Here is a 20331-nt window from a genome sequence, read left to right as displayed (position 1 = left end):
GGATGTCTCTTTGTGGTGAGGTGGTCTTACAGAGATGAGCAGCACGTTTGGGACCCTCTGGTGAGGAGCAGGTGTGGAGGGTCGTGACTGCGGAGCTCCCTGTGGGAGGGGCAAGACCAGCAGGGTGAAGCATGTGCAGGCAAACACTGAGACCAGAGAAGTGATGAGCCCCCCGGACCTCAGGAGTAGCTGGGTCCTAGCTTCTCACGGTGCGCCTGGGCCTTGTGAGGTGGGAAGGGGTCAGGCTGTTTGGGGTTGGCCAGTGGGTGGGCCCCCACCATCCGCCAGCAGTGTGCGAATGGGGAGCTTTCCCTCTGGGTCAGCTGGGCAGGGTGTGGGCCTTAGCTCGCACTGGGATAAGCAGGATTCTAGTATGGATCTCAAGACCACTGGCCCGTGGTGTCCAGACCCAGCATGAAACCCTCCCTCCAAGGGTGCCCAGGGCTGTGCATACGATGGATGTCACTCCTGAGTTAGGTTGTGTTATGTGGCAAGGGTGAAGGAGTTTTTGCAGATGTACTTAATGTTCCTTATCAGTTGACTTTAAGTTAATGAAAAAGGAGAGGGTGCCTAGTGGGCCTCACCTAATCAGGCAGGCCCTTTAAAAGAGGGTCTGGAAGTCAGACAGATTCTCCTGCTGGCCTTGAAGAGCAGGCTGGCCTGTGTGAGGGGCACGTGACAAGGACCAGCAGGTGGGCTGTAAGCTCCGAGGGGCCCCAGTAGACAGCCAGAGGGAGAACGGGAGTTCACTCCAACAACAGCAGGGAGCTGAATTCTGCCCACGACCAGCTCAGAAAGGACTTTGGCCTCCAGACGGCCTGGCCCAAGCCTGTGAGACCCTCAGCAGAGGACTCAGAACGTGGGCCCCCACTCCCGACCCGCGGAAGCAGACACTAAGCATGCTCGTGGCCCTCTGTTCCACAGCCAGGGATGAAGACCGGGCCCTGAGCCTGCTGGTCGGACCCTCAGTAATATAATCTCGGGGCAGCTGGGAAGTCACAGGGGAGATGAAAGGACTCCAGAAATCTCTTCTCTGGACAGGGCCTGGCTTTCAAACCCCTTGTCTGACTGCAGGCATGAATCTCCCGTTTTGGCTGTCAGATGCCGGTTAGTAACGATCTTGTCTCTGTCTTCCTGTCATAAAGCTGGTATTGACAACTCCCTCTCATTCTGGGCCCCTTCCCCCAACTGGCAGGGGGTGGACACTTCACCGTAACTGCCAGAGGCCCATCCGTGTTGAAAATGAAAAAACCACGTCCATCTATTTCAAAACTGGCCGCTCCATCATATGGGTTACAGGCAGAGAAACACATCGTCCCCCAGACCTTTGGTTGGGTCTACAGGTGGGGGGCTGAGGAGGTGATTCGCCAGTGTGGAGAGGTCCTGAGTCTCCCAAGTGGCAGGGCCCAGCCACGCTTGCTGGTGGCACTCAGGGGGGTGGCCAAACCCCAGACGCTCCCAGAGGTGGTGTGGGTATGGCAGAGAGGAGCTGGTCCTGAAGGGGTGGTGGGAGGGCATCCCAGCAGGAGCCCAGCACAGAGCCCTCCCCCCCCAACACAAAACCCCAAGGCCCCAGTGACGGACAGGGCACGCAGAAACCCCGGAGGTCAGAGGGACAGGAGTCCCCTTCCATCCGTCCTGTGGCTGGATCTTCCCATCCCTGGCCAGGGAGGAGCAGTCAGGTTGAGGGGTGACAAACCTGGGAGGGCGTGTTAGAGAAACATAGCACCTCCCCCGCTGTGGAGTCCAGCCTGGATCCGGGTGTCCGAGCCCAGGACTGCCCTGGGTTGCCTCTGGCCCCAGGTGCAGGGCCCCACAAAAGCCGGCTCCCAGCTATTTGTGGCAGGAATAACTTCATTTCACCAAAATACATCCTTTATTCTCCTGGCCTTTGAGTGCGACAAAGATCTGTGCTACCCCAGGAAGGAGCCGAGGGGAAGCCCTCAGCTTTTTGAAATGAGAGACAGGTAACAAAGCTGAGACACTCCCTGGAGTTTGGGTGACGCCTCCCCCGACACCAGATGGGAGTCTGGCTTCCCGAGCCCAGGTGACCCTGCAGCCACGGTTTTACCGTCCAGCCTCCCGCCCTGCCCTGCCCCAGGCGACACATGACCGTGGTGGACCTTGCCCTGGGAGCCTCCCGGGAAGGGAGGAGGGGACCTGACCAGGGGGCAGGGGGCGGGCCCCACCTTGGCCAGAGCGGCTGCGTCTTACCTGTTTCCTGTTGGAGCAGAATCTCTGCCTGTCCGTGCCGTGGCCACCGTCCCCGCCTGCCTGTGGGGGGAAGCAAACCTTGTCGGGGGCCAGAGGAGGGAGCCCGGGGAGACAGGTGGGGGTCCTGCAGGACCCAGTGATGACAAGCTGCCTGGCTTCCTGTAGGTGATCAGACCCGGGGAACACGTGAGTCGTTGTTTTAACTTCTGTGTGCTTTGCAGAGTGTGCGTGTGTGTGCACATGCACATGTCTGTGTGTATTTGTGTCTGTGAGTGTCTGGGTGTGTGTATCTCTGTGTGTGTCCGTGCATCTGTGTGTCTCTGTGTATTTCTGTGTGTGTTTGTATGTGTGTACCTGCATGCTCATGTGTGTGAGTGTCTGTGTGTGTATCTGCATGTGTCTGTGTGTGTACGTGTATACACGCGCGTGTGTGAGGGTGTCTGTACCTTCGCCCTTGTGCGCAGAAGCAAAAGGGCAAAGTGCGGTGTGAGGAGTTTGCTCCGCTGAAGACCAGAAGTGCCCCTGTCTGGATCTGCTGCCGCTGGCTAGGTCAGGCTCCCGGAGGGAGGCCTTGGGAAGAGTCCAGCTCAGGCCTTGACTGTAGATTGCTGGTGGGGAGCGGAGCCCTTCGAGGAACCCGTCTCAGCTGGATCGCGTTGCTCAGTGTAGATTGGCGCGGGCATAACCAGCTGCTCAGAAATCTCGGTGTTCTTTACACACCCAGGCAGAGATGACACCAGTGACACCTTGGACGGGAGCCTCAGCAAAGCAGACCCTTCCCAGAAACGCCCTCCCCTACCCCGAGAAAGGACTACTGCAGATCTGCAATGCTTTCTTTTTCCCTTTGGTGAACAAGAGATGAGAAAAGAAATTTTAAAAAGCCCCAAATCAGGATGCTGCAGAGGGCATCTCTTACCTCTAATCATGAATATTGTGTTCCTGAGAACGTCTTTGTGTTTAAAAAGACTTCAAATAACCCCATCTTGATTAAGTTCTAGAGGCTGGGTCAGAAGTCACATTTTCAATTTTCTCTCTGAATACAGGGCTCCTACCTCTGATTATTGGAAGCTTACAATATGTCATCACACAGAGAGTTGTACCGGAAGTGCTTTCTGCAGTCTTATTTATTACTGAGAAAACAGTTATGACCAAGAAAAAATCCAACAGTTGGGAAATGGGTTAGCAAAGTGGAAAAGCTGTAGGAACGTTCTGTGGTCACTGAACATATCATGCTGGATACGGTGGAACGTACACAGCAGCGTGGAAAGCTGCTTTTCACGTATGTTGTTTTTTAAAAGGTGGGATACATAATTTTATGTTAAAGCTGGATTTTGGTTTGCCTGTTTTTAAGATTCATAGCCAAAAATCCAAGAAGAAAATAGGCAAAATGCCTTTCTGGTTATATTAAGGGTGTGAGATTGTGGGTGATTTAATTTTTTTCATATTGACAATGATGTGTTTATATTTATAGTAAAATACTATTTTTTTTAAAGATTTTATTTATTTTTTCGACAGAGATAGAGACAGCCAGCAAGAGAGGGAACACAAGCAGGGGGAGTGGGAGAGGAAGAAGCAGGCTCATAGCGGAGGAGCCTGATGTGGGGCTCGATCCCGTAAACGCCGGGATCACGCCCTGAGCCGAAGGCAGACGCTTAACCGCTGTGCCACCCAGGCGCCCCAATAGTAAAATACTATTTTTAAACAAAGAGATGTATCATTGCCAAAAGAATAAGATGCTGCAATGCGGTATCATAGGAATGGTATATTCATTCACGGGAATGGTGTATTCATTCATAGGAATGGTGTATTCATTCAGAGTCCACCTGTTGTGATGAATTCAGACATGTCTTAGGCTAAAGATTTTCTACACTTAAGAGCTTTATTAATCCGAGCGCATAAATAGCAAGGAACACTTGAAGGGGTGTCTTTAATACTCGAGAAGGCATCCCCGTAGGTGTGTTAGAAGCAGAATTACAGTACAAATCAGTGGGACACCTGCTTCCAAGCAGGAGCTGTACTTCCGGCTGGAGACCAGGGAATGGCTTGGGGAGGCACTGGAAGCCGGACAGTCCGTTCGGCAAAGGATGTATTTTTCCAGCTTGGCTGAGCTGTAATTGACATCCAGCGCCGTGCAGGTTCAAGGCGTGCACCCCTGTGGATTTGACACGTTTATGTATCGCAATGCGATGGCTGACACGCTGTTAGCTGCCACCTCCATCCTGTCTCATAACGACCACGTCTTTCTGGCCCTGAGAACATTTAATCTACTCTCTTAGGGACTTTCAAGGACATAATGCAGTATTAGTAGCTATAATCTCCATGCTGTACGCTGGATGCCCAGAACTTGTTAATCTTGTAACTGGAAGTTTGTACCCTTTGACTGGTATCTTCCCATTCTCCTTCCCCAGCCTTTGGTAACCAGCATTCTACTCTGTTCCTCTGAGTTGGGCGGGGGGAGAAGAAGCAGTTTATAAATTAGGATCTGCTATGGAGCTGACTTCGCCTCGGCCCTGAGCCCAGGAGGGCGGTCCCCCCAGACGGGCTCCCTGCACCACTCTCTTGATGCGGGAAGTGCGTGCTGGTGCTCTCTGCAAGTGGCTGGAAGCGCCCTGGGCTGCCCGGTGTGAATGTGAACACAGCCTGCTCTGCCTTCAAATTCTGCATCTGTCTTAGAAGAGCTGCCGGGCCTCTCTCTAAGGTGGGGTGACGCCAGGACCCCCGGAGGCTGCTAGCCCAGCTTTAATGGGAGGCTCTGTGCAGCCTGAGCTGGGCAGGGCTGTGTGCACACGTCCGTCCCGCTCCCCCGTGCAGGTGGCCTGCGTGTTAGGCTCAGTCACTTCTTTTTTTTTTTTTTAATGATTTTTTATTATATTATGTTAGTCACCATACAGTACATCCCCGGTTTCTGATGTAAGGCTCGATGATTCATTAGTTGTGTATAACACCCAGTGCACCATGCAATACGTGCCCTCCTTACTACCCATCACCGGTCTATCCCATTCCCCCACCCCCCTCCCCTCTGAGGTCCTCAGTTTGTTTCTAGTCCATAGTCTCTTATGTTTCATTCCCCCTTCTGATTACCCCCCCTTTCTTTATCCCTTTCTTCCCCTACCGATCATCCTAGTTCTTATGTTCCATAGATGAGAGAAATCATATGATAGTTGTCTTTCTCTGCTTGACTTATTTCACTTAGCATTATCTCCTCCAGTGCCGTCCATTTTGTAACAAATGTTGAGAACTCGTTCTTTCTGATAGCTGAGTAATATTCCATTGTATATATGGACCACAACTTCTTAATCCAGTCATCTGTAGAAGGGCATCTCGGCTCCTTCCACGATTTAGCTATTGTGGACAATGCTGCTATGAACATTGGGGTGCATATGGCCCTTCTCTTCACTACGTCTGTATCTTTGGGGTAAATACCCAGTAGTGCAATGGCTGAATCATAGGGTAGCTCAATTTTTAACTTTTTAAGGGACCTCCACACTGTTTTCCAGAGTGGCTGTACCAACTTGCATTCCCACCAACAATGTAGGAGGGATCCCCTTTCTCCACATCCTCTCCAACATTTGTTGTTTCCTGCCTTGTCAATTTTTGCCATTCTAACTGGCGTAAGGTGGTATCTCAGTGTGGTTTTGATTTGAATTTCCTTGATGGCTAATGATTTTGAACATTTTTTCATGTGTCTGTTAGCCATTTGTATGTCTTCATTGGAAAAGTGTCTGTTCATATCTTCTGCCCATTTTTTGATAGGCTCAGTCACTTCTGCCTCCAGTCTCCTCCAAGTACCCATGCAGGGCGACCATAAAGCAAGTAACGTTCAGCTTTTCTTGGCCCCTCAGGGCTGAGCCACCGTGTGGAGCTGCTCTCAACAGCTGCTGGAGGTGCCATTTCTGTTCAGCATTCTGCAGATACCCCACTTCACTGCATGGCCAGCTGCCTGGGGTTTGACCGGCCGTGCAGACCGTGGGGTGGAAACAGCATGGCTGTCCAGTTGTGGCTTTTTGCTGAGTCATTCCTGTGTGTGTTCATGAAATATTTATTGAGACCTACTATATGACCTTGCTCTCATGAGAGGTTACAGCCCGGTGTGTGTGAGAAGATATTGATAAAATAATTATATAAATGTATCTCATTAGAGGTTACAGTCCAGCAAGTGAGATAAGTCATTAAAAAACAATTCTATGAGTTAAGGCAGAGTTCAGAACTGGGATTATTTCAATCAAGAAGAGGAACAGGGTCTATGGGCCACATGATGGCAGGGAATTTATCTATTTCATTATCTGCTGTTGATGGGGACCGGATATGATCAGGGCTGGGCGCCGTGGCAGGACGGAGGTTCGCATCGATGGGACAGAGAGACCTGAGCGGATCTGGCAGATTTACTGGAAGCTGGCAGCTCTCTAAGTGACCCCAGTACCCGCTTCAAAAAAACAGAGATGGAAAACTTAAAATACTTCATCTTTCTAATCCTTCTCTGAAACATCATGCATTGACACCATAAGCATCATACTTGATGGCGAAACCCGTGAATCCCACATAAGATGGGGTTCCACATGCCTTCCGACAACTCCGCTCTGCTGTGTCGAGCCCCCTGTCCCGAAGGCGCAGAAGCGGCCCTGAATCCTTCTCTCAAATTCTGTAACTCCCTGGACTCTTCTTTAAAAAAAAATTTTATTGGGGCGCTGGGTGGCGCAGTGGTTAAGCGTCTGCCTTCGGCTCACGGCGTGATCCCGGTGTTGTGGGATCGAGCCCCACATCAGGCTCCTCCGCTATGAGCCTGCTTCTTCCTCTCCCACTCCCCCTGCTTGTGTTCCCTCTCTCACTGGCTGTCTCTCTGTCAAATAAATAAATAAAATTTTATTTATTCATTTGTCAGAGAGAGAGAGAAAGTGTACATGAGCAGGGGGAGGGGCAGAGGGAGAAACAGGCTCTGCGCTGAGCAGGGAGCCTGATGTGGGGCTCAATTCCAGCACCCTGAGATCATGACCTGAGCCGAAGGCAGACACTTAACTGACTGAGCCACCCAGGCGTCCCTCCCCAGTTGAGTTCGGTTGAGAACAGTCTTGTTAGTATTTAGGACTCAGCCCTGCTTGTTCATGTCTCCTACCCCACCCCCACCCCCAAGCTCGCTTCTTCCCCTCCTATCCCTGCAGGCAGACCAGGCAGGGACAGCTGCGGCGGTGGGGGTGGGGGACATGGTTTGCTTCTTGTTGCTGTCGCTTTTCTCTCTGTTCCTCTTCAAAATTCCTTCCCTTCCTCCATTCCCATTGCCCTTGGGGGCCTCCCTTCTGCCCACCAAGTGAGAGGGAGAGGACACCATTCCCAGGACTGCCTGCCCCTGGTGGGTTTCGATGATTTTTAGGGGAAGTTGATGTTTTTTAGGGGAAGTTTTTCTTTCTAGAAGCGACCCAGAGCATAAATGGAGACAAAGTGGGGACATTAGAATGTCACCAGTCTGCAGCTTCTAGTGAAACAGTGGGTCTGGCAACGGTCTTCAAGGACCCCTAGCATCACCACTAGAGCTCTTGGCCATTATTTGCCCTCTGGGGAAATGCAAAGCCCACGCAGGAAGCATTCTTGCCGAAAGATAGCCCGTATCTGATCAGGTTTCTGTTCGGAACCACCAAGCTGTAGCAAATATGGGGTTCACAGGACATGGCAAGAACGGGGGCTACAATCAGCAAGATCCCGACTGCAGAGCCGCAGGACAATCTGATCTCTTGAACAGATTAATTACAAAGAAAAAAAAGAATACCTGTATATATACTGAGATTTGCAGATGGAACAACAGGATGTCTGGGATTTGCTTCAAACCCATCTTTGGGGGGAGGGGGTCTGGGGATTTGGCCACAGCTCAATATCGTGGAAGTGCAGGAGGGTGCGTGAGGCCAGTAGGACTGTCTCCGTTCCATGGCGGAGGGTGCCTGAAATTTTCTGTAATGAAAACATATGCAGGGGTTACCCAGATTTATTTTGATCACAGAGCTGTTTCCCTCCACAGCATGTCCCTATGGGCGCTGAGGCTTTAGATACGGTGGGAAACACCAAAATGTTTGGAGGTCCTTGAAACGCCGACTTTTTCTTTAGACAGAAACACCAACTTTAACCCATGAGCCACAAGGGAGAGAGCACGTTGCCTCTCGGGTGATTCCGGTACTTTTTGAAATCAGTAATCGATTTTTTAAAAGTGAGAAGTTATGGGAACGAGGACAACGAACAATTCCCAAGCATCACTCACGAGACACCTGTCACGCAGGGACTGCCCGCCCCGCTCTGTAGATGAGGAGACGGGGTGCTGAGGGGTGCAGGGGTACCAGCCCAGGCTGCCTGCCTCTGACTGGGCTCTGTGCTGTTCAAGGCTGTCTGTCTGTCTTCCAGCGGGGAAGGAGCGCCCCAGGGCTGAACTCACTAAGACCATTTGACGCCAGGATTCAACCTCCTGCAAATGCCGTCTCTTTACAGGGCATGGCGCAGGCGGGTGGGGTCCCCTCTCCTGGGGCTGCCCCGGACCAGTCCTACGTGTTCAAGCTGGTCCTCTTGGGAAGTGGCTCCGTGGGCAAGTCTAGCTTGGCTCTCCGGTACGTGAAGAATGACTTCAAGAGCATCCTGCCCACCGTGGGATGTAAGTGACACGGGACAGCACGCCCTTGGTTAGTCTGCTAGAGGAGAAGCCAGGTGACGGCCCAGGTGCGGGGCATTTCCCAGGCTTCTCGGAGCCTCGGAGCACTTCAGGGAGGGGAGGATGTCAGACACACGTGCAGTCCAGAGCGGGGTCCCATGTCAGCTTAGCGGGAGGCTGCAGGGGGTAGAGATTCAGGGTCAGGGTCTGGGGCCCCCAGGGCTTGGTGTGAGGGGTTGTACCTAGTGGAGCGAGAGCCCAGGGGAAGGCTGCCTAGGCTCTGCCACTCAGCCGCCCAGACAAGCCGGCCTCTCGCCCTGCCGGGGTCCCTCCTGCCGATGCTGCTCCCTGGGTAGTTTACCGAAGAGTGGCTCCCTTTCTGCCTGGTCTTGGTTTACCACCTGGCCTGGGTTGGGGAGGTGGGGTGCAGAGGATGGGGCGGCAGGGAGGGAAGACCCTCTCACTGCACTTCTTAAAGAGGTTAACGTGTCATGGCTCTCAGGGGAAAGGGTCTTTGGAGTATCTGCTGAGCTGTGGACTTCCTTCACATGCTGCCTGGGGCTGGAAATCCTAAAATAGAGAAACTCAACATGCATTTCATGCCAACCCTCCTGGCAGGTGGCCAGCACCGCAAAAGAAAGATTCCCCACTTGGAGCCAAAGCTTTGGCTTCAGACCTGGACTCTGCCAAGGACAAGCCTTCCGCTTCGCACTTTGTCGAGTCCACTCATGCATTCATTCATTCACTCATTCATTTATTTACTCCCTCCCTCATTCATGTCGCAATACCTGCTGGGCATGGCCTCTGTCCCAGGCCTGCACTGGGTGTGGAGGTTTCTAGAAAATGCCAAACAGGCACACTGGACATGGACACACAACACTAAATTTGACACATGCATCAGCTACCTGGGACCCTGCAGTCTTCTCAGGAGGGCGATTCCCGAGAGTGCCTGAGGGACCTGGGGGCTGAGGGATCTGCCAGGCCCAGGCCCCCAGCACTGGTGGTGAGCCGGGCAGAGGAGGGGTGAGGGGCCTGCTCCAGGATGGGGGAGCTCCGGGAGAGCTAGTGAAGACTGGTCCCGGCTGGCTGAGGGGGCCCAGGGCGACCTTCTCCATCAGCAGAAGAGTGACAACACTCAGCCACGCACGATACTGGACTGGACTTAAAAAAATACAACAAAGTGCTAAGTCTGGGCTCGGCGATGCGGGAGGGACTTCAGTTGAGAGCAGAGACTGGAGAAGGGGGCGTGGCCCAGCCGGGATTGGGGGGGCTGGGCACCTGGGTGTGAACCGGTGATGCAGATTCAAGATGAGGAGGAGAGACAGCAGGTTCCATACGAGGCAGCTCTTTGGGGTTGCATGGGAGACAGAGGCCCGCAAGCTGTGGCTTACAGGGCTCTGCTTGATTTTGCAAATAAGGTTTTCTCGGACCATGGCCATGCCCATCATTTGCGTATCCTGTGGGGCTGGTTTCAGCCTGAGGCCAGGGTTGAGTAGTTGCCACTGTGATTGTAGGTCCCCTAAGCCAAAAATACTTGCTGAAGTCCTTTGCCCAAAAAGTCTGGGAGCTCTGCTCTACCCATGTGTGAGAAGGGGCCAGTCCCCGGAGAGGCACTGGGCTGCCATTGGGCTCCAGTGGGAGAGGAGGGGCAGGGATGGTGGTGTGGACACTCGCTGTGAGCTGGGAATGTGGCTCCATGGGATCAGACTTGCTGGGTCCAAGGGGGTGGGCTGCAATGTGGACCCTCCCTGGGGGGCTGGGGGGAGGGGCTGTAAGCACAGAGCCAGCTGCGTCTGGGGCTGGTGCAGGCGCTCTCTATTAATGGAAAGGTCACTCACTTTCCCAAGCTGGGCAGACAGTGCTTCCCAGCCCACAGTGGCTGCAGGGACGGTGGGTGAGGGCCTGTCCCTGCTCACAGAAACCTCCCCCGTTTCCTTCAGCAAGTCAGGGACAACACTGTCACCCTCCGCCGCACTCTTCAGGGGTTCTGCTAGGCTCAGGAGGGTGGACAGAGCCTGGGCCCAAGTCAGAGTGGGGGTCTTTGCTTGGGGGGCAGGTCTAGGTGTGCTGTCTCCAGCTGTGGTCCTCTGCCTGGCCTGGACCATCCCCTTCCTCGTGGGCAGCTTTAGCTGCCCTCCCTGCTTCCAGGCTCAGGACCCTGCCTCTCCTTGGGGCCAGTGCTTTGGGTCTTTGTTCCCTTCCCACTGTCCCCGGGTTGCATGAATGTGTGGTGGCAGAAAACCTCCCGATCAGCCCCCATGGAGCCACGACCCTCTAGCTGAGTCTGGCAACCCTTCATTCGAGCAGCTGCCAGCCATGGGGCTAGAACTCACTGCTGGGGCACCTACTCTGTGCCCAGCCGTGCTGGCAGCCGGGGATGTAGAGGTGAATAAGCCCTCCTTTGCTTTGAGGAGCTAAATCCCATGTGGAAATGCTGGCTTCCCCCACTTAAATCTCAGGGTCTACTTCACGTGCTTTATGATACAAGCTGTGGAAGTGGCTATTACAATGATCATAGCATTATAAAAATAAATAAAGAAGGGCAGTTAATTATTTTATTTACTATTATACTGTCATATTTAGCAGTATATTCTGTATTATTAGTTATTATGCTATTATAATTGTTACATCATTATATATTATTATAAAGGTCGATCTTCCCACTTTTCAGACGAGGCGATGGAATACGATCCTTCCTCTCACTTACGTAAATGTCGTTTGTGTTGTACGAAAGCGCTCTGAAGGCAGACGCTTCGTCACTTGTTTCCACATGTGGCCTCTTCGGCTTTATCGGGAGAACCTGCTTTGCTCTGGAGCAGGTGCCAGGGAGCTCAGCCGTGGCGCGGGCACGCAGGGCTCACCTCCTTCCTGGCAGGTGGCAGGTGGCAGGCAGCAGGTGGCTGGGACGACCAGGAGAGAGCATGTGCCAGGTGCTGAGCGTGCTGGAAACGCTCCGTGACTATGAGCCGAGTGACCAACAGGTGGCTAAACGGCTTGTTCGCTCATCCTGACGTTGTCATCTGTGAAATGGGGACATAGACACCCCTCTGTGGTGGGCACTCCATGCAAGGCTGGCTTGACACTGTCTTAGGTCATGGGTTACCATGTTATGACTTAAGGTCATCACTCCAGAGAGCAGGGGTGGGACCAGGGGCTGGCGTGTCCCGCATGGTGCTGCCTTCTGAGCGGGCTGGCTTCCAGATCCTCCAACCTTTGGGGGGGTGGGGGTGCTGGACCCCCCATTGGGGGGTCTGGATCTGTGGGTGATCGTGGGCTGCACAGGCCCTGAGTACAGCCCTCCAGCAGGTACGTGAGCCTGGACAGTGTTCCAGCTGTCTTAGGGCAAGACCCCGTCCAGCCAGGGGACAGACAGACTCGTGTCTCTGACGCAGAGCCAGAGTGGGAATCTCAGGTGAGAGGGGTCAGCCTGCTGAAGGGAGACCAGAAAAGCCCTGGAACTCCTGGCCGCATACCCCCTCCCACGGAGGCCCTGGTCCCTCCGCAGGAGAGGGCCTAGCGGGGACGGCAGCAGCTCCAAGGGCGAGTGCTGTGGCTGGGGGGCTCGAACCACGGGGAGCTCCCAAAGACCCCACCTGGCTCCCCGCAGACCCCTCATCCTGGAGTCCCAGCTGGCACAGTCCCCGGAATTCTGCACCTTTCCCAGGGCCGGCCGCACTGTCTTAGTGGCATCTTTCGGAGAACGGTGACATCTAGTGCCGGCTCGCATACTTGCGGGGGACCGCAGAGGCCTGTGTAGGAGGGAAAGGCAGCCCGCGTTCAGCTTTGCCACCAGCCCTTGTCAGCTCCCACGGCTCACGTTCCCTTCAGCCTAACTCCGGACTTCACTGATACTCTGTACCAGAAAGGCGGTGGAGAAGCTTCGACGAGCGGAATTAGCTGTTTGTTGACATTAGGACCAGAAGGAGCACAAGCCCGTTCCTTACGTCAACATTTACGGAGACACTTTTAATCTGGGGCAGTACAGTAAAGCTGGGGGGGGGGGCAGTTTGTCATTCCTATGCCCTTCACTGCGCAGATGGAGCCCCCCCTCTGGATGGAGCTGAGGCTGGGGGCAGGGCTGTCGCTGGGGCGCCAGTGCCGAGGTCTGTGGTGGGACCAGGGGAGAAGGTGACCTGGTGTGACGGGGCCACGATATGTAAGTGCGCCCGGCGGCCCCAGCTCAGTCCCCTCGAGGCCCTGTGAAAATGTGCCAGTGTGTCCTCTCCACCAGCGTATTCCAGAATCAGGAAAATTCCTGGTTCTTGGCCTGATCCCATTCCCACCCCCCCACTTTGTGGCTAATATCATTTATTTTTTTTTGGCTTTAGCTGTGATGATGTAGAAAATGTGGTTGGTGGGTTTCTGAACAAGGGAGATAATTAATGTGGGCTCTTTTCCCGATTGGAGCCAAGGCGTCCGTGGGGCCGGGTGGAAGTTTGCCATGGAGACCAGTCCAGGGGCCCCCGAGGGACCTCGTGTGTCTCTCTAGGGGAGTCAAGGCTCTGCGCTCTATGAACCCCCAGTCACTTGTGTCTCATCATCGCTTGGGCTGAAAGCCCTCTCTGCAAGCTTGTGGGGTGCACGCGGGTTGAAGCTCGACCAGCAGCCGTTGTTCACAAACTGGAGAAGGAACATATGGGAAGCTAGGGTTGCTGAGCCCGGGAGGCTGACCCAAGAGTGACGCCCGTGGGGAACCTGGCGGTGGCGGGTTTTAGGGTACAACCAAAATCAAGTTCAGGAACGTGATTGCACGTGACAGAAGGACGTGGACAGAAGGCCACTGTCCTAGCCAGTGAGTCAGGGAGAGCCCAGGGCAGGCAAAGGAAGGGGAGCTTCACGCACAGATCCCGCTCTCCTCCGTTTTCTCGTGGTTTGACACCCACCATGGCAAGGGGGCACCGTTGGCTCACGTGAAGAAGAGGACACTGAGATTTGGAAGGGTGGGAGAGACAGGGAGAGAGGGGAGGAGAGAGAGGGAGGGAGAAACAGAGAGGGAGAGAGGGGTCAAGGGTTCTGTGTCTCTTCTTACAAAGGCACTGATCCCACTGTGGGGACCCGCCCTCATGACCTCATCTAACCCTGATGACCCCCCAGAGGCCCCACCTCCTAAGACCATCACTTTGGGGGATAGGACTTCACATATGAATTTGGGGGGGTACGACACCTAGGAGGGTTATCTGACCTCAGGCTCGAGGCTGTGCAGGGAAAGGTGGGATGTGCAGGCAGACACGGGTTGGTGGGTTCTGTTAGGAGCCCCCCAAACTAGAGTCTCGTGCCAGAGAATCATGATCTTACCCACTCCAAGCTGAAAACCTCAGCCCAGACCCGTCCCTTATCCTCTGTCCACAGCAGGGTGAACAGTCCCCCACAGGCTATGTCCACATCCTGACTCGCTAGCCCTGCCGGAGGTGTAGACGAAGACCGTGTCCTCTAGGTAAAGCTCCCCCTGGGCTTCTGTTCCAGGTGCGTTCTTCACCAAGGTGGTGGACTTGGGGGCCGTGTCTCTGAAGTTTGAGATCTGGGACACGGCTGGCCAGGAGAAGTACCACAGCATCTGCCACTTGTACTTCAGGGGGGCCAACGCGGCGGTTTTGGTGTATGACATCACCAGGAAGGTGAGGCTCGCCTCGGGCACGTCCCCACCCTCCTTTGCGAGACGTCTGTTTTCTGTTCTCTCGGGCACAGGGATGCTCTCTTCTGAGGGCTTTCCAGGACCAGCCATGCTGGTGCTTTATGGTAAACTCAACACAACCAGTAGACGACACTTTCATGAAAGTCTGTCGCTTCCTCCAGGAAGCCCTCACTGATAACCCCTGCATGGTTGATAACTACTGCATGGTTGACTTTGTGCCCTTCCATGGTCCTCTCAGAACACCCTGCATAGAGCACCCCCATCCATCACTCACGATTCCTTGGGTGCCCACAACATTGGTGAGGAGTGTGTCATGGAGACAGCACACAGCCCCTGGCTGTACACCCCCCCAGTGTCATGTGGGGAGATGCTACGTATGAGTGAGCAGGTACTTAGAGCAGGAGGAGGGAAGGGCAGGGTTCTGCGGGAGTTGATGGGGGGCACCCGACTCAGCCCGGGGTGGGGGTGTTTCTTGCAGGAAGGGAGGGAAGAGTGGGGATTAGCCTGTTGGGGTGGGGTGGGGCGGGGCAGGGCAGGCGGGGAGGAGACAGACGACAGGTGAGCAGGAAGAGAGCAGAGTCTGTGGGATGGGAGGTGGGGGTGGGACAAGCACCATGGCACGGGTTGCCAAATGGGAGGCCGCCCACTTGAGCAGCTCAGATGCAAGGAGGGGGTGTCGTGTGGGGGGGCTGTCGTATGGCCGGTTGGATCATATGTCTTTTTACAGGGCGGCCACCAACCTCTGCCTGTTCTTTGCTGGGATAGCGGATGAAAACCACCAAGGGATTTGTCTGATGTTGACTGTTTCCCTTTGCTAGGATTCCTTCTTCAAGGCTCAGCAGTGGCTGAAGGACCTGGAGAGGGAGTGCCCCCCAGGGGAGGTGGTGGTGATGCTGGTCGGGAACAAGACGGACCTCGGCGAGCAGCGGGAGGTGACGCTCCAGGTAGCCCTCGACACTGGGTCGTTTTGTTCCCCGAGGGGGGATGAGAGCAACCCTAAAGCACACATGTCCACGCACACACACACCCATACCCCGCCCCCACCCACTCGCATGCACACGCACACACCCGCCCATGCACGTCACACAAGCTTGCACACACATGCACAAACACATACCCTTCCCACTTGAATTTCCCTTTTGGGCAAAGATTTCTGGTCTTTCCTGGAGAAGTCAGGTCTAGAGATGGCTATTATGCAGATGTGGGGAGGGCACCACGCAGGCCAGCCCCCCTGCGAGCTGGCGGAGGGTCGGCCCCGTGTCCTGTCTCCCAGGCAGCAGGGAGACACCCTGCAGGGGCCCAGGCGGGTGAGCCAGGGTTGCAAGGAACCCACGGCCCTTCCTATCCTGCCCTCCCATATTCACTTATGTGGGTTTTCAGATCTTTTTCTTTGTGCTCAGTAAATTACTGATAAAGGGACAAGTGAGTAAATCCAAATTTCCTTGCTAAGAACTGAGTGAGGGATAGACAAGAAGAAAGCCATAGTTCTGTAAACAACCAGAAGCAGAAAAAATGCCGCGGAGATGCACGCAGAGCGCTGTGAGCGAGGGGGGTGTGTAGGAGGTGTGTGTACACGAGGGTGTGTGCGTGCGCGTGTGTGCAGGCTGGTTTCAGGGAAGGCTCTGGGAGGGCACGCGCAGGCGGGACGAGTGGAGTGTGGCGGGCGGAGCGAAGGGCAGGGTGCTGGCTGCAGGGGGGTCGCCAGGAGGGGAAGGCCGCGATGAGAAGGCATGTGGGCTCAGCAGCAGAGGTCCCAGTGTATGGCATTAAGGATTGGGGCCAATATTTGGGGGGGCAACAAGGAGTCCTTGGCGGATTTTGAGAAGATGGGGGCTGGGACGTGATGGGTGATTTGGAAAGAGTATTTGGAGGCAAGGTCAGGCCGAGCTGGGGAGACCAGGGGAGATGTCTGGGAGGGGAGATGTCTGGGAGGCAGGCAGCCCAGCTCAGAGGGTGTGAGGGGCCTCGGGCGGCAGCACCCCTGCCCTGGGCTGAGCCTGTCCTGCCCATGCAGGGAGGCCTCCTGGCTTAGAGCTCACAGTACCGGCCACCCTGAGGCCAGGGCTGTAGACCCCACCGGCCACCTGGGCCCTGGGCCAGCCCCTTGGCCTCTTCTTTATTCTGAGCTCTCACTAAGCACAATTGGGCCTTGGGTCTGGAGGGCCAGGTGCCAGGGACACTGGCATCCAGCACGGGGAGCCGGCAGGTGCTCTGGCCGGGGCGGAGACAAGGGGAACACAGATTTTAGATGCATTTTTTGGTTCCCATTTTCAAATAATTTCAGAATTACAGAAAGTCTTGCAAAAGTACCACAAAAAGGTCCCGTGTGCACCCCTGCCCCAGCCTTCCCGGATGCCAACGTCTCGCATAAACACAGAACAGCCATTGAATCAGGAAGCGGACAAGCAGACAATACTACCAAGTTCTCCTCTTACTCAGATTCCATCAGTTTCCCGCTAGCACACTTCTGTGTCACTCCCCGCAGTGCTAACCCCTGTGGAAAGCCAGGAGGGACCTGCAGAAGGAGGGCCCAGGTGGGCTCCCCCCAGGGGCTCTGCCTACTTCCCTTCTATGTTTCCTGCCTTCTTACTTGGTTTTCCCCACGTCAGAGCCCCCAGGTGCCAGAGGGAGAAACGTGAGGGTAGGGAGTCACGAGGGGAAGCTGGGGCTCAGGCTTTGGGGGCGAGGGCATCCTTCCTGGGGAGGTGAGCACCTCCCTGCCTCCCCACCTCCTTGCCTCCCCACCTCCCTGGCCATGGGTCCTTGCAGGAGCAGCAAGACCCAGAAAGGAGGAACCCTCCCTGGTTCTTGGGTCTGAGAAGGCAGCTGAGTATTCCTGGGAAAGTGTGTTTTTGTAACCAGTGTGGGAATTTTATTGCTGTTTCTTGCAGGAAGGGAAGGAGTTTGCGGAGAGCAAGAGGTTGCTCTTCATGGAGGCCTCGGCCAAACTAAACCAGCAGGTGACCGAGGTCTTCAGCGCTGTAGGTGAGTGCTGGGGCCCCCAGGAGAGCCCGGGGAGGGGGCATCTCTGGCTCTGCTTCTTGGCTCTTCTTTCTGGTGTCCTGGGAGCCAACAGAGTGTCTCCAGGGGTCAGAAGGTGAGCAGGGTTCCCAGGGGCCGAACTCCGTGGCTCTGGGTAAGCATCAGGGAGGGTGGGGACCCGGGACAGCCTGGCACACAGGGTGCATGCTGGGCTGGGGGCCTCCCCTCCCAGACCACCCTCCTCTGCCCTTCACAGCCTGGGAGCTCCTGCGGAGAGAAGAGAGGAAGGAGGGCCGGCCGCAACGGGGAGATGCGGGGCTGGCTCTGAGTGGGGCGCCTGCCGGGCCGGCCAGATGCTGTGCCCGCTAACAGCAGCCACGCCAGGAGGGGCCTGGGAGGACCCCCCACCCCGGGCCCCGCTGCTCCTCAGGGGGAGACGCTGCCTCCGCCACGGGCTCCGAGTCACCGTCCAGCGGGCTTGCTCCCCGAGTCCTAGAGGTTCTGGAAGCTGCACCCCTGCGTGTTCCCACGTTCCAAAGCCGGCGGGAATCATTCAGGAGGGGATCCGGGGCCAAAGGGCTTCCAGGGCTGATACAGGAAATGTCCACCTTTGTGTTTGTGGGCCCTGCCCCTGGGTTCTCAGGGAAGCTGCATTTAGTATTTACCAGGGTCAAAGTGACTCGGCGAAACCTCTTCAAAGCACGGGCTCCGTTTCTGACCCGAGCACACATTGCACATCGGCTTCATGGAAAAAAATAGCTCACAAGGAGCATTCCAAACAGAACGATAAGAAAAAGAACAACACCTCCCTGGTTCCTGTGAGGTTAAAGTCATATAACCCGGCTAAACACATAAGATAAAAATCTGTAACTTTCTGGAACGTCCTTCATGGCGATGATTTGTAACTCTGTGCAAAAGACATACATGTTCCTTCCCAGGGTCACGCTCTCCTTTGTGAAGGTCGTGTCCTGGGCAGCTGTCCTCATTTGGGCTCCAAGAAAACCCTTTTCCTTTTCTCTTTAACGTTTTAGAGAAGGTTGGTTCAATTTGCATTGACGGGGGTGTCGGCCCCACCTCGACAGAGGAGGGAGGCGGGCCAGAGGGGGCCGAGGATTGAACCTGTGCTGGGCCGGGCGCCGTCCATCCGGGGCTGGGCCCGCCTGGTTCTGGGAGCTGGGGGAGGAGGGGACAGGCCCGCATGGAGGTGACAGTGCCAGGAAGATCATGGGGCTGCGTCCACTTCCTGTATCTTGGGGCGGTGGCCCCGGAAGAGACGGCATCTAACGGGGCAGCTGGGGCGGGTTTGGGGTTGGGGGCCAGGCCCCTCCCCATTCTCGTTCCCTGGCTCTGAGTTCAGTAGGTGAAGCTCGTACGCAGCGAGCCTGAGGACGCAGACTTCCGGCCGTGGTGTGAGTGGTGCTGCTTATATGTCCGCAAACATTAAACCGCTTTCTCTAACCTGGTGTTGCTGAGTTTGCAAGGCTGGGGTTTGGTATGGCCTGTGTTCCAGAAGGGCTCGTCCTGAGTGAGTAAGGAGGCGGGCCCACACACTGACAGTGGCTCGGGCGGCACGGGGACATTTCTCCAGGGCTGACAGGTCATGTGTTTCCCTCGTTACTGCCTGACTTTAGGGGGAGGCCAGACGGTCGTTCTGGGAGCTAAGCCCTGATGTCAAGGCAGAGGGGGCTGTATTTTGTGGGGGGAAGGGGTGGTGATGGTTTTCCTCCTTGCCCCTGGGACTGGGGTAAGCAAGTCTGAAATTGTAAACACGAAGACACCGCTGTCCGCCCGAAAAGGCTGGCTTCACTGCATCGATTATAAGGATCAACAGCAGGACGGGTGTAAAGCATCCTTTCACGTTGACGCTGAACTCTTGACGTCCACGAAGGGTGTGCCAGCATTTCCAGGGGTTCCTCTGGACTGGTTCTCTGCTCGCGTCCACCCTACATGGGCCCATCAGCCCAGCCGTGGGCCTGGACATTTGGTTGGGGACCAGCAGATGGGGAGCCCTGGACTGACCAGGATGCAGCCGGGCCTTGGCGAGGACCCGTCCAGCTGAGGACCCGTCTCAGTGTGGCTGTACCCCACCAAAGGTCACCCCAGGCTCCCTCCTACCTTCTGGCCCCTGGTCCCTCCCTCATCAGCAGGCCTGGGACCCCCTGCCTTCCAAACTCGATCCCCGCTGGAGGGAGCTGGGCCTGGGCAGACCGAGCGAGCTCTGATCTGGGGAGGTGGGGACAGCACGTACCCAGGCCTTCCTGGTGTGTCTTCTGAAGGAGCTCCTCATGTGTCTTTCCAGGCAAGCGCAGATTTCACAAGGCTTCTTTTGTCATGATCTCCCAGAAAAGCTAAAGGATAAATACAGAAGTAAAGCGTCTGAGAGGGCCTGCTACCCAGATTTCCACTCATGCCGTTTTGTTTCTTAACAACTTCATGGGTGAGAGTTTCTGATGTGGTCAAGTGGCACGATGTTTCATATGGATATTCCCGCGTAGGTGAAGTATGTGGGGTGAGTCCCTGGGGTGCCAGGCTGTGTCTTGTGCTCCCCCCCCCCCCCGACCGCAGCAGGGCTGGGGACCCCCTGTGCCCACCTGGTGGGACCCACCTTGGACGCAGCAGGAGGCCGAGGTCGCTCCTGGCCACGAGATGGCGCTCCAGCACCACTCAGGGCAAACCCCACTGCTCCAGGGCACAGGGTCCCCCTCATTCGCTCTGCTAGATGCCAGGCTTTCAGAGAAATTTCCGATGAGTTGATTGACGCAACAGGAAGTAGGGAAATAGGATGATGTGTGTAGGATGCCCACGTATCTATGCCTATTCCCTCCCGTTTTGTCAAGCTAGTATCACGGTGTTAGAATGTATTATTAAAACACACCCTTGG

At 55.4% G+C, this 20331-nt stretch overlaps 1 protein-coding gene across 2 annotated transcripts; it reads left to right on the top strand.

The window, feature by feature from the left end:
• Nucleotides 1-2311: 2311 nt before the first annotated feature.
• Nucleotides 2312-18908, top strand: RAB17 (RAB17, member RAS oncogene family). 2 transcript variants are annotated; one of them, XM_087864707.1, is made up of 7 exons: nt 2312-2400; nt 8680-8839; nt 14300-14451; nt 14707-14856; nt 15287-15412; nt 17360-17453; nt 17707-18908. In XM_087864707.1, exons 2-7 carry the CDS (start codon nt 8683-8685, stop codon nt 17817-17819), a joined length of 792 nt encoding a protein of 263 aa, XP_087720833.1. In that variant the 5' UTR covers nt 2312-2400; nt 8680-8682; the 3' UTR covers nt 17820-18908. The 2 variants fall into 2 exon arrangements, with proteins under 2 accessions (XP_087720833.1, XP_045649987.1); XM_045794031.2 differs by lacking the exon at nt 14707-14856.
• The last annotated feature ends 1423 nt before the right edge of the window (nt 18909-20331 follow it).

This window comes from Ursus americanus, chromosome 1 (assembly GCF_024610735.1).
Source record: "Ursus americanus isolate L20-20 chromosome 1, mUrsAme1.1.p, whole genome shotgun sequence".
Taxonomy (NCBI): domain Eukaryota; kingdom Metazoa; phylum Chordata; class Mammalia; order Carnivora; family Ursidae; genus Ursus; species Ursus americanus.
This window is presented reverse-complemented; position numbering and strand designations above follow the sequence as displayed.